At 38.7% G+C, this 16,094-nt stretch overlaps 1 protein-coding gene across 1 annotated transcript; it reads left to right on the top strand.

Moving 5' to 3' along the window:
• Positions 1 to 8,699: 8,699 nt before the first annotated feature.
• On the top strand, positions 8,700 to 9,920 carry LOC136772126 (uncharacterized). The gene has a single exon (XM_066724862.1). It carries the CDS (start codon positions 8,700 to 8,702, stop codon positions 9,918 to 9,920), a length of 1,221 nt encoding a protein of 406 aa, XP_066580959.1.
• Positions 9,921 to 16,094: the final 6,174 nt, after the last annotated feature.

Below are 16,094 nucleotides of genomic sequence, written 5' to 3'. Positions count from 1 at the left end.
ATGTTCTTTATTCGGTATCTCGTATACGTAACGGGGAACTTCGTTACATACCCCCCTCCGTAACGGAGGTTTCGACCCGAAACCGAAAGCGCCCGAACACGAGTTCGTTTTTCGCTGCCACGCCCAAGCGTGCAGTGATGCACTTCAGTCTGTGTTTACTCTTGCGGTAGCTCAGGCTTGTATGGCTTGATGTCTGCCGTAGACATTTTGCCAGTGACGTTTCCTGCCAAATCAGACAATTCTACAACTGTCTCCGATAACTTCTTCGCAATCATAAACGGTCCACCGAATGGTTTGTTCAGTGCAGCCGATATGTGTTTTGCGGCATTCGAGAGCTGTCGGTTGCGAACTAAGACTAACTCGCCAACCTCATAGTGCTTTTCACGACGACGTAGATTATACGGTCTTGCCTGTCGTTCGTGCGCTTCTTCGAGAGCATACTTGAAAACTGTTCTGAGTGTTTCCAAGCGTTTCATGCGTGGCAACCACTTTTCTGTCGGTTGCTGCATGATTTCGGTATCGCCTTCTAATTCACGTCGCATCGACCTTGCCGATTCTGGTTCTCTACCCAGATTAGCAAATGCAGGTGTAGCTTGCAGTGAACCATGGTGGGCAGTATTGAATGCAAATCTAAATGCATCCAAATGCTGATCCCACTCTCGATGATCAGAATCGAGAAAGGCCCTTATCATCATCTTCAGGCTTCTATTCACCCTTTCGGTGGGGTTTGCCTGGGGATGATATGGAGGTGTCGTGGTTTGCCTCATACCCGTTAATTGTAATAAAGCAGTTATGTCTTTATTTACAAATTCGGTACCATTGTCGGTAACTAAAACTTTTGGTGTACCCCATCTATGAATCACCAAGTTTTCGATAGCTTCTGCAATCTTTTTGCCGTTAGCGCGTCGAAGTGGAGCTACTTCGATCCATTTTGTGTATAGGTCTTGGATTACCAACACATACGAGAACCCTTGTTTACTTGGCGTCAGTGAGCCCATAATATCTGCCGATATTACAGACCACGGCTGTTCAACAATTCGACGTCCCATGAAGCCGACGGGAGCTTGTTGTTCTACCTTGCAACGCTGACATTCGTCGCAGTGACTGACGTAAGCCGTTACATCTTTGAACATACCTGGCCAGAAGTAATTTATCGAAAGGCGTCGATATGTACGATCGATACCTTGATGGCCGGCTTGCGGTAACTTATGGCATTCTTCGAGCACTTTCTGCCTGTACTCCCTGGGTATCACCAGTTTCCAAGCATCAAGATCTTCGAGCTCAGCATCTGCCAAATCTAAACGTCGTTGATGATACATCAACTCTCCATCTAATTTCCAATCAAGAAATTTTTCTGGCGTTCTTTCGATATCCTTTACGCGCTTTAAATACCACGCATCCTTGGTATCGGCGTAAGACGGTAGCAAAGCATTTAAACTTTCCGGTGCTCTTGACAAAGCATCAGGAACATGATTTAAAGCTCCTTTACGATGTACGATCGTAAAATCGTATTCCATCAAGGCGAGAGCCCAACGAGCAAGTCTTCCAGATGGATCTTTTAAATTATGCAACCATCGGAGACTGCTGTGGTCGGTAATTACAGTGAAGTGGTAACCCTCAAGGTAACATCGAAACTTCCTTATCGACCACACCACTGCCAAGCATTCCTGCTCGGTCACGGTATATTTTCTTTCGGGATCCGTAAGCGCTCTACTCGCGTAGGCGATTACTCTTTCTTGACCTTCGATAACTTGTGTCAAAACAGCACCTAAGCCAACATTGCTAGCATCGGTCTGTAATGCAAACGGGATCGAAAAATCTGGACAGGCAAGCGTTGGCGCGCTTGTTAAACATCCTTTCAGCGCGTCGAATGCTGACTGCTGATTGGCTGTCCATTCCCATGACTGATTTTTCTTTGTCAATTTCGTTAGCGGTTCAGCAACTGTCGCAAATTCTGGAATGAATCTTCTATACCAAGATGCCATTCCCAAGAATCTACGAATTTGCTTTAAATTCTTCGGTATCGGGAACGTGATTACGGCTTCTGTTTTCGCCGAATCCACGCGAAGACCTTGACTGTCTACGATAAATCCGAGATATTTTACTTCCGTTCTACAGAAGAAACTTTTCTCCTTATTTATCGTTAGCTCAGTTTGCCTTAACTTTTCGATAACTTTATCCAACCATAATAAGTGTTCGTCAAATGTTTTGGTGACAATGATAATGTCATCCAAATAGACGAATACATGTGGATAAAATTCGGGACCCAATAATTTATCCAGAGCACGCTGGAATATTGCGGGAGCATTAGTTAATCCATAAGGCATTCGCTTAAATTGAAATAAGCCTCTGCCTGGAACAATAAAAGCCGTGATACCACGTGACTTTTCTGCTAGCGGTACCTGCCAATACGCTTGACTCAAGTCGAGCGTTGTTAAATAATTGGCCTGTCGTAACTCATCTAGGATCGCAGCCATGTTCGGTAATGGGTACGCATCCTTTTTAGTTACAGCGTTAACGCGCCGGAGATCCACACAAAAGCGGAGCTTGCCATTGGCTTTCTTCGCCATGACTACCGGGCTCGCCCAATCACTTTGCGACGGTTCGATAATGCCATTGGTTAGCATATCGTCAACCTCTTGCCACATAGCTTGGCGGATTTTATCCGTGCACCTATGAGCTCGCTGTCTGATTGGCTCGTGATCTTGCACGTCAATTATGACTGCCGGTAACTTTGAAATTCCAGGTTTTCCAGAAATGGGGGGCAGTTTAATTTCTAGAAACTCTTGTAATTTCTTAGCGTTATCATTATCGGGAACCATTAAGCCGTTATTCACCACTACACAGTTTAGTGATTCGGCATTCGAGAACCAATGTTTATTTTGAGGTTTTTCCTTGTAAGCCCATTCTCCCGTAGAGAAGTCCACGACAACATGAGCATCTTGTAGGAAATCAAGTCAAAAAATAAAATTACTCGACAAGGAAGGCATCCATAGTGTGTCAAGTATAGTTGTCTTCCCCTCAAGAAATATCGGGATCTTGGCGGACTCAATTACTTTACATGTGTAATTGTTGCCAACGGTAACTCTTAAGGGTTCTATCTTATTGGCTTGTATACCAATTGAATTAAACAATTCAATGGCTACTTTGCCTGCAAACGTGCGTGAGGCTCCCGAGTCCACCAGCGCACGCAGCTTTTCCCCTTGTACGGTGATCGTGGTGTAGAATGCTAGTTTCCTAGATCTATCGCCAAACGTCGTAATTACTATATCAGTAATATCACCGACCGGTAACTTATCGACCGATTGATCATCGTTCGAATTTTCGGTAGCAACCACTCGAGCGCTTGTGTCCTCTGAGTGTTTGTTTACATTCTCCGTCTCCAACATAACATGTTGGTCTGAGAAGTCGCGGGAGCGATAATTATGGTTAATATTCACACATTGCTGTACTGAATATTCTTCGACATAATTATCCGGGAATATATTATCTTGGTTTTCACCCAAGATTTTCGGTATCATGTTTTTCCGCTCTTGGAGTGTCGTAACATTCTCGGGAAATTTTACTAACTCCTCTTGGCGTTTTTTGAACAGCATTTAGGGCACTCCGCTGTAGAAACCCCTTTGCTGCCACATCGGTAACAGAACATTGTTCTCTGCTCTTTACACGCACTCCAACCGTGTCCAGCTTTCCCGCAATTAAAGCAGGTAGCGCTCGGGCCCGGTTGTTTACGTTTTGAGCCCTGCCGGCTGTTATTGTTGCCAGCTGCCTTATCTAACGAAGGTTTCGACTTGGAACTGGTTCCTTGTCGGTTCCTTGTTGATTTAAAGGCTTTCAAATGCTCTTCGTTATCATTCGAATCTTCCGTTGTTGATTCGTCGGTATCAGAGCTGGATGTTTTATCCACTTCTAGGGCACGCACACCGTGTCGCCTAGACTCTCGGTATCTTCCATGACTGCCGGTATACGCCAACTCAGGAACTAAACTTTCCTCAGGCGCGGCAGGTGGACGGTATTTTAATGACGGCCTATAAGCGGCTTCGAAATTGAGCGCCAAACGCTCAAACTCTCGATACGTCATATTTTTGTGTATAGCGATACCTCTTCTATACACCGGTAGCATATTCTTGTGCGCGATAGCGATTCGGCTCCAATCCGATCTTTCTCTGCCTATTTTCCGAATATACGACTGTATAGTCTGCAAATAGGCTCGCACAGATTCGTTAGCACCCTGAGTTCTTGTTAGAAGCTCAGTCTCCAGTTCTTCCTCCCATGTTTGTGATCTGAAATACGACCTTAAGGCGGACTTAATATCAGACCAGGTTGAGAATTCATTATCCTCAAACCACATCCTCGCCACACCTGTTAGGATGTGGGGAAAGACGTCAACAAGGTCGGAATCTCTTACCCTGAGAAAGTTCAGGACGGCATCGGTTCGAGAAATAAAACTCTCAACCGCCTCCGTTCCATCGCCCGCAAAGGTCAAGTTTGATCTCTGGAGAGATTCGAGAACACGCCAACGGGGCATACAGTCATCCCCTTGGCCGGTAACTTTTCCAGGTTTTCCATTCAGGACCCTCGTCCTGTAGGCCCCCTGGAATATCTCAGCCGAAGCATCGTCTGATGTCGGTTGAGATTCGAGATCATCGCTCGGCCTTGTCACTGTCAACAAAGGTTGACCCTGATTGGCCGATGCCGGTAGAGCGGCCGCGGTCTTTCGCGGTCGGCCTCTAGCGCGCTTTTCGGTAGCAGAAGCAGCTGCCACTGCTGCTTCATCGGGAACAGTCTTATTTTTCAGCAGCTTGTCAAAAGCCTGCTGGACTTGAGAAATGAAATCTTGGAACGACCCTTCCAGTTTTTCCATTCTCTCGTCTAGACTCGAGATCTTCTTCTCCAGGTTTACCTGGGAAGCATCGGTAGCTGTCGGTTCTGCGAACTCATCAGAGTCGCCCGACCCGGTACTCCTCTTCCGTCCCGTGGACTCAGCCATCTACGTAGAAACAATAGTGCGTGTTGTTTGTAGTCCAAGGGTTGTCGCTGGAGTGATCAGGCAAAGTTCTGTTTTTCCCCGTTAGCCGTCCGTCGGATAGGTTACCCCCACCCGAGCTTTGGACATGCGCAGACGATCTAAGTGATTCTCGTATTCTCACTTATCGCTTCTGCTCGATAACAATCGCCCTTCGATTAATCGAATTTCGATCTAGGCGCTCGATAGCTCTGCTTCATCTACGGGCCGCTAGATGGCAGCACTAGGATCGAGTTCATCGACCTCCAGTACCATCAATCACGACCGACGGCAGCACTTCGACGAATTATTGATTCGTCTTGCCGTCGATTACCGCTAGATGGCAGTACCGGTAACATTTCTCGACAGAGGGTCCACGTGTGGTCTCTGTCTCACCTCGTCCTGAAAACATTGGCCTTTACCGGCTCAAGCCCATCAATTTTATTTTTGTTTTGGATGGATAGGAAAGGAATGAAAAGGAAGGAAAATAGGATGGAAATTGATGGGAAATTCACCGAGGTGTACGGTAGCGTGCGGGATCGTACGATTTCTCGTACCGGTAACATTCGGTAACTTGCAGGAGGAGTATTTCTAGGGCTCGACTAGCTGTGAAACCCTATCCATACAAACCTCCTTACGAGCCGCTTTCGTCTTTAGCGGCTTCGAAGGTTTTTCCTTCGGTGGGGTTACCACCTGGGGAACTGCCTTCGGAGTCGCCTCGGAAAGCCGTGGTTGGGCGTGTACTTTCCCACGCTCGGATCTGCGTTTTGCCGCTATCACCTTACGTGGTACGTTCGTACCCGCATTCGCCACGTATGGACCGATTGTCTGCCAATGCGGCCCACAGGCAGGGCAGGTGCGCAACGTTTTCCCGGTGCGCCCACACCCCTTACAGAAAGCATCTGTAATTGGTGTAGGGCATTCGGAAAACCGATGGCCCTTACCCTTGCAATTCCAGCATACACGTATGCCGAAATTGCCGGTAGCGCGCGTGGCCACAGGATCGGAAGGCTTCGCCTTCTTCACCGGTGGTGCCGGAGTCACCTTAGGCGGCAACGGTTGCTTAACTCCTTTCGGAGGCTTGACGGACGCCATAGCTGCGTATGACGGCCGCTTCGTCTCCGGAGCAGCTACCGCTGTCTCCCGCTGGACCTCCCTGACCCGCTTGCGCTCCTTTCGGGAGAGCTTACGGACAGGGGTGCTCAGCACAGGTGCCTCGGCCACCTCGACCGCTGCCACGACTTCGTGGTAGAGGTCCAGGTCCGCTCGGAAGAGAGCAGCCAGCAACTCCACTAGACTACGTCTAGGAAGACCCTGATTGCTCCCCCCCATAGGCGTCGGGGTTACCGAACGCATCCTGCAGTGTCGCTGCATTAATTCGCTGAGTACCTGCGTACCCAGCTCCTCATGCCCAGACTCTACAGGGTGTTTCGATACCCCCTCGAGAACAGGTGGGCTGCCGCCCACCTCGATAACAGTAACGCAGGTTGGCGTTTGACGGACAACCTGCGCCACGGGAACGGGAACGGGATCGGATGCGAGACCCTCAATAGGGCCCGCAGGAGATGGGGATGCCAGAAGGGCATCCTCATCGACGGAATCCTGTGCCATAGGCACAGGAGGAGCGAGAGCGTCGCGAGCGGCGACAGTCGTAGCCGAGGGCGAGGCGTTCTGGGATGCCATTGTATGAGGCGGAGAGAGAGAGATCGAGGAAGGCTGAAAGAGAGAGATGGAGAGAACAACAGTTCTGCTGGAATCCAGAGTAGGATGAGGTGTGAGGCGACTTGCCGGCTCGCGGAACGTTAGCGAGGCGTTATCATGTGTTGCCAAATTTCCGATTCTGCGCTTAATTCGGTAATTATGTTTGGCAACATCTCGATAGCTGGCTAATTGTACTGCTCTGACAGTTAGCCGGTCATGCTCCGCCAGGCAGCATGGCTCAGCTCAGCCGGTCGACTTGTTTACCAACAAGCGCTCAGCTGTCACTTGTCAAGTCAAGAAGCCTTTTCGGTAGCGTTAGATTTTAACACGGGCGAATATAATATTAAATTATATTTGCGCCCGTGATTCTCATCCAATTTTCCGTTAGCTTAGCATGGGTTGCTCGAATTCTTCGTGAACACGTCAATTCGATCAGGCTATCAATTCATAACAGAATTTGATCCCTTTTTCAACCAGATGATCTTTTCATGCTTTTTCAGCGTTTCCGAGCCTCCAGAAAATAGTGGGCCACCTACTCCCTGAAAACTCCAACACTTCCGGTAACTTCTCGGACTTGTGGATTATTCGTTCGCCGAATAATTAATCTATAATCAGAAACCACGTTGGGCGCCATTTGTAACGGTATTTCCGTCAGTGTGAGGGGCCACTCACACCACGGGTTTTCCCATTACCTTCGCCCGTCCTTTTCTGTCGGTATCAGGGCGCCAGTTAGTCAGTTGGGTGGCCAACAACCCTACGTTATCAGTTGGGTCCTTCGACCCCATTCTTTATGCATCTCATACGGCCCTGCGGCCATGCATGTGGACGGTAGCGGTAGCCAGGGTCGCTCAGTATGCTAGGTCGTGGAGAGAGGGGAGGGTTCCTTACGGAAGTCCGAGCCTCGCAGACCTGCCTGCTGAGGGGCATACATTTCTCCCTCACCACCCACACACAGGTGGTGGTGAGGAGTGCGGGAACATGCGGTATCAATTGCCAAAGCATAGCGTCTTGCCAGGAGCGGACCACCACGGAGGCAATGTTCACGGCCCGTCCAGCCATAGCGCAAGCCTATGGGATTACGGAGGGCACCGGGACACAAATTCCAACGGGCTAACTACGCCCCTGCACAACCCACTATGCATTGGCCGGTATCCAGTCGTGACGTACGTGCAGGCTGGCCTATAGCACACGCCTCACGTACGCGAACCGACCCATGGATGTCTGAGTGCCGCGTCACGCGCTCACCAGCACGCACGAGCACATCAGCACAGTCCCATGGTCGCGTTCCGACTGCCTGCTATGGTAGTCTGCGCACGACATTCGCGCAGCCTGCTTGACGCGCGTAACCAGCGTTCAAGCCAGACTCGATGTTCTATTTCCCCTCCTCGTGGGGACTTATAGACACTGTCATTGTTTTAGGACTCCCCGAGGCCGCTTCTCCTTATCTCAGGTTGCCTGGGTTGTTTGGCATGGCCCTGCCTTACTTCTCAGGACAACCTGGACATCGTTTACTGGAGCGCCGGTCTTTTCATCCGGGCCTCTGCCTGTCAACGGGGTCTATCCTTGACGTTAGCTATAATCCACTCGTGAGCCTATCTCACGAGTCGGTAACGTAGGGATTAATAATATCCACTGTTCGGTAGCTTTTATGTTCTTTATTCGGTATCTCGTATACGTAACGGGGAACTTCGTTACAAATTGTTGAGGTACCACCAAATGTAATATATCTCCCGGTAACTCAAAAAATTATAAATCATTTAATTATACGTATTTTGGACCAAAATGATAATTTAGTTAATTTTCGTAGTGAAGAAATTACTGTTCGTTTACATATTAAAAAGAAGCATAAGTAAAATGCTTATATATAATCAAAAACATCATCTTTCAATTCTCATTCCTGGAGCAACTTGTGAATCGGAAGTACAACTTAGTAGAAGAGGTTTAAATCTATCAAATATTAAATTTCTACAATCATTAGGTTACATTGTGAAAAATGATCGACATACTAGACATTCAAGAATCACCCGTGTTGGACAATCGAATAACAAAAATTGAAATTCATGGATATAATCCTTATGCCAATACAAATTTGAGAAACAATGATGAAATTAGAATTCCAATCCAACATCAAGATCTATATATATTACCAAGTCAAAGTTTTCTCTACATAGAAGGAAAAGTAACAAGAACTGACGAAGGTAAAGATGAAGTATTTCTTGATAATAATTGTATGGCATTTCTATTCGATGAGATTAGATATGAATTGGATGGTGTTGAAATAGATCAATGTAGAAATGTTGGGATTACAACATCTATTAAAAATTATCTATCAGTTGGCAGGATTAATAAAAATTATATAGAAAATGCAGGTTGGTGTCATGATGCTTTAAAATATACAACGAGTGATAACAAATTATTTTTTAATTTTTGTGTACCATTACGAATGTTATTGGGATTTTGCGAAGATTACAATCATATTGTAATAAATGCTCGACACGAATTAATACTAATTCGATCTCGAAACGATTTGAATTCTCTCTTTTCTGGGTATGATAAACCCAAAGTTAACGCATCGATTGAATTAACTAAAATTCAATGGAAAATACCGCATATTACATTGGAGGAAATGAATAAATTAGCAATTCTACGTTTTGTTGAAAATGGAAATGTTGTTACTATGAACTATCGAACTTGGGATTTATATGAATATCCTCTTTTACAATCATCAACCAAACATACTTGGGCTGTGAAAGTATCTACTCAACTGGAAAAACCACGTTTTAAAATATTAGCATTACAAACACATCGAAAAGATCAAATATCAAATCAATCTCATATTTTTGATCATTGTAATATATCAAACGTTCGTCTCTATCTTAACTCTGAATCATATCCTTACGACAACTTAAACATAGATTTTGATAAAAATAACTTTAGTTTGTTATATTTAATGTATTCAAAATTTAAATCTGTTTATTACAGATTACAAAAGGATAATTTATTAACTCTTAATAAATTTAAGAATATAGCGCCTTTAATTGTCATTGATTGTTTGCGTCAAGTTGAATCCATTAAAAATGGTACTGTTGACATTAGAATAGATTTTGAATGTAAAAAAGATATACCTTTGAATACTAGCGCTTATTGTTTAATTTTAAACGATTGTATAGTTGAATACAATCCACTAACTAATATTGTTAGAAAAATTACATAATAAATTATAATTTTACATAATAAAATTAATGAAAAATAAAAAATTAATAACAATAAGATTAAGGATGAGGAAAACATCTTCGTAGAATGTGTATTGTCTAGTACCTGAGAGATTTTAAATAAAAATTATAAAAAAATAATTGTAAAAAAATGTAATTTTTGAATATATTTTGTATATTATTAAAAAATGAATAAATAAATTAAGATTTGTTTTTTTAATTATAAAATAATAGTTTTTATTAAAAAATTACCCCATTGTTTATAAAATATTCTATTTTATAATACTACAATATTTATATAAAACAATTGTTATTAAATACACTAAAATCATTTTTCACTTAAAAATTGTTTACATATAATTTGTTCTGGAATATAATACAATTGATTTTAAATAAAAATATAAAATTTCGTTTTGTATAAGAGAATATTTGTTAAAAATGGTATGTTTTTCAATCAATTCAAGAATACAATTTTTAAACTTAGCAGAACGAGCAATTTTTACAAAATCCTGAAATGTTTGTATAAAACTGTATCCAAATTAAATTGTAACCATTGAGTTGTAATACTAATATAACGATAAAGAGATAACATATTTTTACAAATTTCACTTGATACATAAATAACACTATTTACTTGATTAAATTTAACTTTTTTTCCAATTCCATCAATTTTATCCAACAATTCTATTGATGTATCATCATTAAGTAGATGAAGAGTTGGTGTAGGTATATTATCAAAAAATTTATAAATATATTCACGATAATTATAGACCTCATTCCATGTTTCTTCGTAAAATTCAATGAATTCATTTATTGCAATATGACTAAGGATGATTGATATAGTAGCTTTTTGAATATTTGAAATTTTAATACCAATTTCCAAATATTCATAATCATTTGAAGTTAATGGATATCGCCTTCCCAGAATAAGAATCGGTTTCCTTTAAACAAATATATCTGTAATTAATAATAAAAAAGACAATTTTTAATTTTTTTCTACTTACTCTCGAGGAACAGCGTTCATGCTTGACGATTAAACGATTACTGACTAATTTTTTTAATGAAATTTTGTTGTCTTATAATTCATTTTTCTTAATCTGATCAATTTTATACTTTTGCACTTCGGCAAATGAATTAAATCTCTTAACACGTCCAGAATCGAAGGATACTCCTTTCATACTTTGATATGATTCATCATTAAAATCATTATTATATTCATCATCATTATTATCATTATTAGCATCATCGTTTAAATAATTTCCTTTAAGATTATGATATTGGTTGATATCATCTCCATAAAATGTTAACATCCTCACCATAAGAGTTTTTAATTTTTCACCTAAAGTGATACTTGAACATTCAATATTAAATAATGATAAATCAAATTTATCTGACTTTACAATTATACCCAAGAATTCATCATAGGCTTTATACATATCATTTTGTATTATATAAATTTTTCCATTTGTATATTTGAAAAATGTAAAGTTTTGATAAAAATTTATTTCAGTTTGGAAAACTGATTCAACTGTGGTGAATTTGTTGGGTTTTAATACTTCACAACTGGACAATTCCATTACATAATTAGGAGTATAAAAAATATAAACTTTTCCAGAATTTGTTAAAACAGCTGCTTTAACACCATCATATTTAACATAATTACCTAATAATTGTTGATATGATCTTGGATATCCTGAATCTAATTCTCTAGTAAGAGCATCAAATATATATATATATATATTATTATCTGAATATAATACTATTTTACCAACACCTATTTCATGTATTGCCGTTATTCTAGTAAAATTACTCGGTAAAAATGTTAAAAAATCTCTAATTAATTTTCCATTTCTATAATATCTTTTTTTTTATTTCTATGAACTTCAAAGTGCCAAAACCATTTTCCGTACATAATGAATAGTGTACCATCAGTAATTAAATAAACAACATCTTTAGACGATGTTTCACATACATCATCAAATTTTGGTGGTATTTCATTTTTAGGATGATAATAAGATTTTTTAATTACTCTAGTTGTTGGTTTAGCTGTTATAGCAGGAGGAGCAATAGTAGTTGATTTAGTAGTGCTAACAGAAGGAGCAATAGTAGTAGAAATTTTATTTCTATCAACCTCTTGATTGTCATTATCATTATTTTCAATATTGTATAAACTTTGTATATCTAATATGTCATAATTATTAAATAAGTTATCATTAGCATTTTTAAAATATAAATAAGTAGGAAACATTAGTTTACCCTCATTATTATGAGAAAGCCCTAATGTATGACCAACATCATGCATTAAAACATAAAAAAGACTAGGTTTTTTTTCTGGAATTTCTCCCAAACCATAAAACCAGTTTACACGTTTTCGTAAATGAATCTCTCTTGGAGTATTTTCTGTATCAGGAAGAAAAGCATGTCCTAAAACATTATCTGTTAAATGACCAGTACATTTGATGTTTGGTTCTAATTTATAATAGTGATTATCATATTCAAACGATATAACTATATCAGCGTATTGTTTTCATTAATGTGATTAAATTCTAAACCTGTCATATTACTCCATATTTTAAATACTTCAACAGTAGTAGAAATATGGTCTGGTAATCCCAAAATAAAATGCCAATATAATTTCTTTTTATTCCATTTCAATTGTTCTTGATTAAGATTTAAAACACCGTCTTTTACACCACATCTGTCACCTTTCATAGATTTAACTATTTCATTATATGAACTCTCATGCGGTAAATTATAGTATTGTTTAAATAACGTCATACCACTTTCTATTTCTTCATTAGTATGTTTCATCCAATTTAATTCATCTGCTTTAGAACTATTATTAATTTTATTAACGTATCCAAATTTTATCACAAAATCTATCATAAATTTATCATATTGACTACTTTCGTTTATTATAATTGAAATAAATCCAGCAAGTAAGAACATAATGTATCCGCACTGCATTTTCGTTGAAAATGTACTATCACTTGTTAAAATGTAAACTGTTTGCGTGAAGCAAAACTAAAAACTATCGAATCTACCAAACATCTTGTTTTATACGGTGAGTTCCCCTCTACAAAAATCTGTAGAGATACACACGTGTTGAAACAAAAAGGAAAATGTTAATTAACAAACTAGTATCTTCTATACACGTGCCAGAAAAAAAAATTAAATACAGTAACTCATTGACTCCAAATAAGTCTATTACATCTTATTAACCCATTAAGTCCCAAATGTCAGCTTTTTCGTCGCCTCCTTTGGCCGCTGTATTTTGGGTGAAAATGGTATCTGAAAAATATGGGACGGACCAATTTCGACGCAAAATTTAATTATCTTTCAGAATCTGACCTTAGAATATGCAACAGATGAGAGGTTCAAAAGTTATTAGCAATTTTATGCAAAAAAACGTGATTTTGAAAAAAAAAATTTTTGGTTTTTCCAACTTTCGACAAGGAAATCCTTTGAAATCTCTCGGCTTTCGTGCAAATATCGTGGCATAGACACCCAATCTATAAGCTCTCGGTGTTTAAATAGGAGATTTAAATGTTTAAGCACACAAAATGGCGGTCGGAATGGAAAAAGATGAGATGAAACTTTCGGAATTTTTAACTCGAAAACGAAAGGTTTTAGGAAAAAATATTACGGAACAAAAAGTGCTTAGAATTGGCTGAGGAACTCGTGTGAATTTTTTCAGAATTTTTGGAGCGATTTTTGGATTTTCCATAAAATTGCTATATCTAAAAATCCAAAAAATCGCTCCAAAAATTCTGAAAAAATTCACACGAGTTCCTCAGCCAATTCTAAGCACTTTTTGTTCCATAATATTTTTTCCTAAAACCTTTCGTTTTCGAGTTAAAAATTCCGAAAGTTTCATCTCATCTTTTTCCATTCCGACCGCCATTTTGTGTGCTTAAACATTGAAATCTCCTATTTAAACACCGAGAGCTTATAGATTGGGTGTCTATGCCACGATATTTGTACGAAAGCCGAGAGATTTCAAAGGATTTCCTTGTCGAAAGTTGGAAAAACCAAAAATTTTTTTTTTCAAAATCACGTTTTTTTGCATAAAATTGCTAATAACTTTTGAAATTCTCATCTGTTGCATATTCTAAGGTCAGATTCTGAAAGATAATTAAATTTTGCGTCGAAATTGGTCCGTCCCATATTTTTCAGATACCATTTTCACCCAAAATACAGCGGCCAAAGGAGGCGACGAAAAAGCTGACATTTGGGACTTAATGGGTTAAATTACTGTCTAAACAAGCATGAATAAAGAAGTTGAAGGTTGTTAACTGATAGAAAATATTAAAAAAACTCGTGAATTCAGTTAAGTCTACTACATCTTGTATACTTATATCTATGAGTAAAAATGTAAATGAGAAAGAACAATATCCTCTATACACATGGTAAAGGAAGAATTAATATTATTATTATTTTAACACTAAGTTATTTAGTATTTATTATGATAATTATAACATACATATATATATATACAAAATTTTAATTATGCTTTTGTTTAAACAAATATACATTTCTTAAAGCACAAATACCAGAATGAGTTATACATTGTGGAAGATTTTCTTTGACATAATCTTTCACTCGATAATCCTTATAATCGTCTAGATCATAAACGTTTACATTACCTACCATGTGTTTCAAATATGTAACTTTTTCAGATCCTTTCACATAAACATCAACTCTACTGTTTTCTTTGATATACTTGGTTATTATATTTTTATGGTATTTGTAATAAATGTATCCGTCAGACCAATTAAAACCATGATGGTTTTTTGTTAACCATCTAGCTGTTTTTTTTCTTCAACACTTAGATTATTAAATGGAAAGGGAGGTGAAAATATATAACATCCCACTTTATTTTTATCCAAAATAGCAAACTCCTTAATAATAAATGATTTATCTGCTAATCTGAATCCTTGAAAATCAACGTACATTTTTAATATTCTTCGAAATTTTTCAGCACAACAACAATAACAACACTTTCCTGATACTGTTATTAAAATTCTTTTGTTTTCTGGTCTCTTTTCTTTTCTTATTCAAAAATCTGTATATTGTAAACCAGATAGTGCGTTACGCTTTAAGCTTAAAACGAATGAGACTGGTCTGTAGCTTTTATACAACCCACATCTACGAGAATTAGCAATTAATACATAGAAAGTGTATAAGTTTTTCTATAAAATGAATAATCAATGCACTATTTCAATGAATCTTTCAATTCAATCACCTCCTCCTCCTCCTCCTCCTCCTCTTCTTCCTCTTCTTCCTCCAGCAAATCTTCTCCTTCTACCTCTTCTTCGTCTTCTTTACAGAGTTTCCTTCTATAATAAAATACTGTATAATTAGAAAAAAGACACTAAATAAATTCTTGATAATCAAAAAAAAAAATTGTTAACTTACTTTTTGCCTTTATTGATTGATTTTTTTTTCACATTCATCCATACTCGTTTTTCCTTTCTCTTTTTTTTCACATTCATCTACAATTCTTCTTTCAAAAACAAATTTATCTGCATCATACATTTTTACATAAAGATTCGAATTTTTCGCCAGATTCTCAAGATAAAAAAATCTGTCAGATATATCAATAATTTCAGCACTAATAGATCCAGTTAAAAACATACTCCATTTTGAATCTATTTCTATAACTATTTTCAATCCATAAGTTGTGTTAACTTTTTTAATTTTTGAAACTTTATACAATTTTTTCAATTTTAATTGTTTTATATTAATTATAGGTAAATACTTAACAGGAGCATTTATATCTTGATTTGTTATTTGTAGCTTATCCGTTTTTTGTTTTACACACTCAGACACTAAATTTTATGATTAAATAAAAACTTTTTTTCGCTGAAGACCAAACTGTCGTGATGGTTGAAAGAACAATAACTTCATTACTCTCGTAGAAAGCTTCACTATATATACACACACCCTTTTTTTTGAAGCTCTTTAACATTAAAATATAATAATCACGACTTTGTAGGAAGAGACGTTTACAAATTTTCAAAACCCCAACACAATTGGGATATAACTTATTGATATTGATAAAGCAGACTTTGTTAGACCTCATTCAGTTCAATATAGTTCTTTTTCTACACGTGCCGACGATAAAATTGCATCAATGTCCAACCAATTAGACTTTATTAGCGGATGGAAGTTCA

This window comes from Prorops nasuta, unplaced genomic scaffold, assembly GCF_024137725.1.
Source record: "Prorops nasuta isolate Cenicafe-Biocafe unplaced genomic scaffold, Cenicafe_Pnas_1.2 PNAS00001, whole genome shotgun sequence".
NCBI lineage: Eukaryota > Metazoa > Arthropoda > Insecta > Hymenoptera > Bethylidae > Prorops > Prorops nasuta.
Note: the sequence above shows the minus strand (reverse complement) of the source record. Positions and strands in the feature narration are given on the sequence as shown.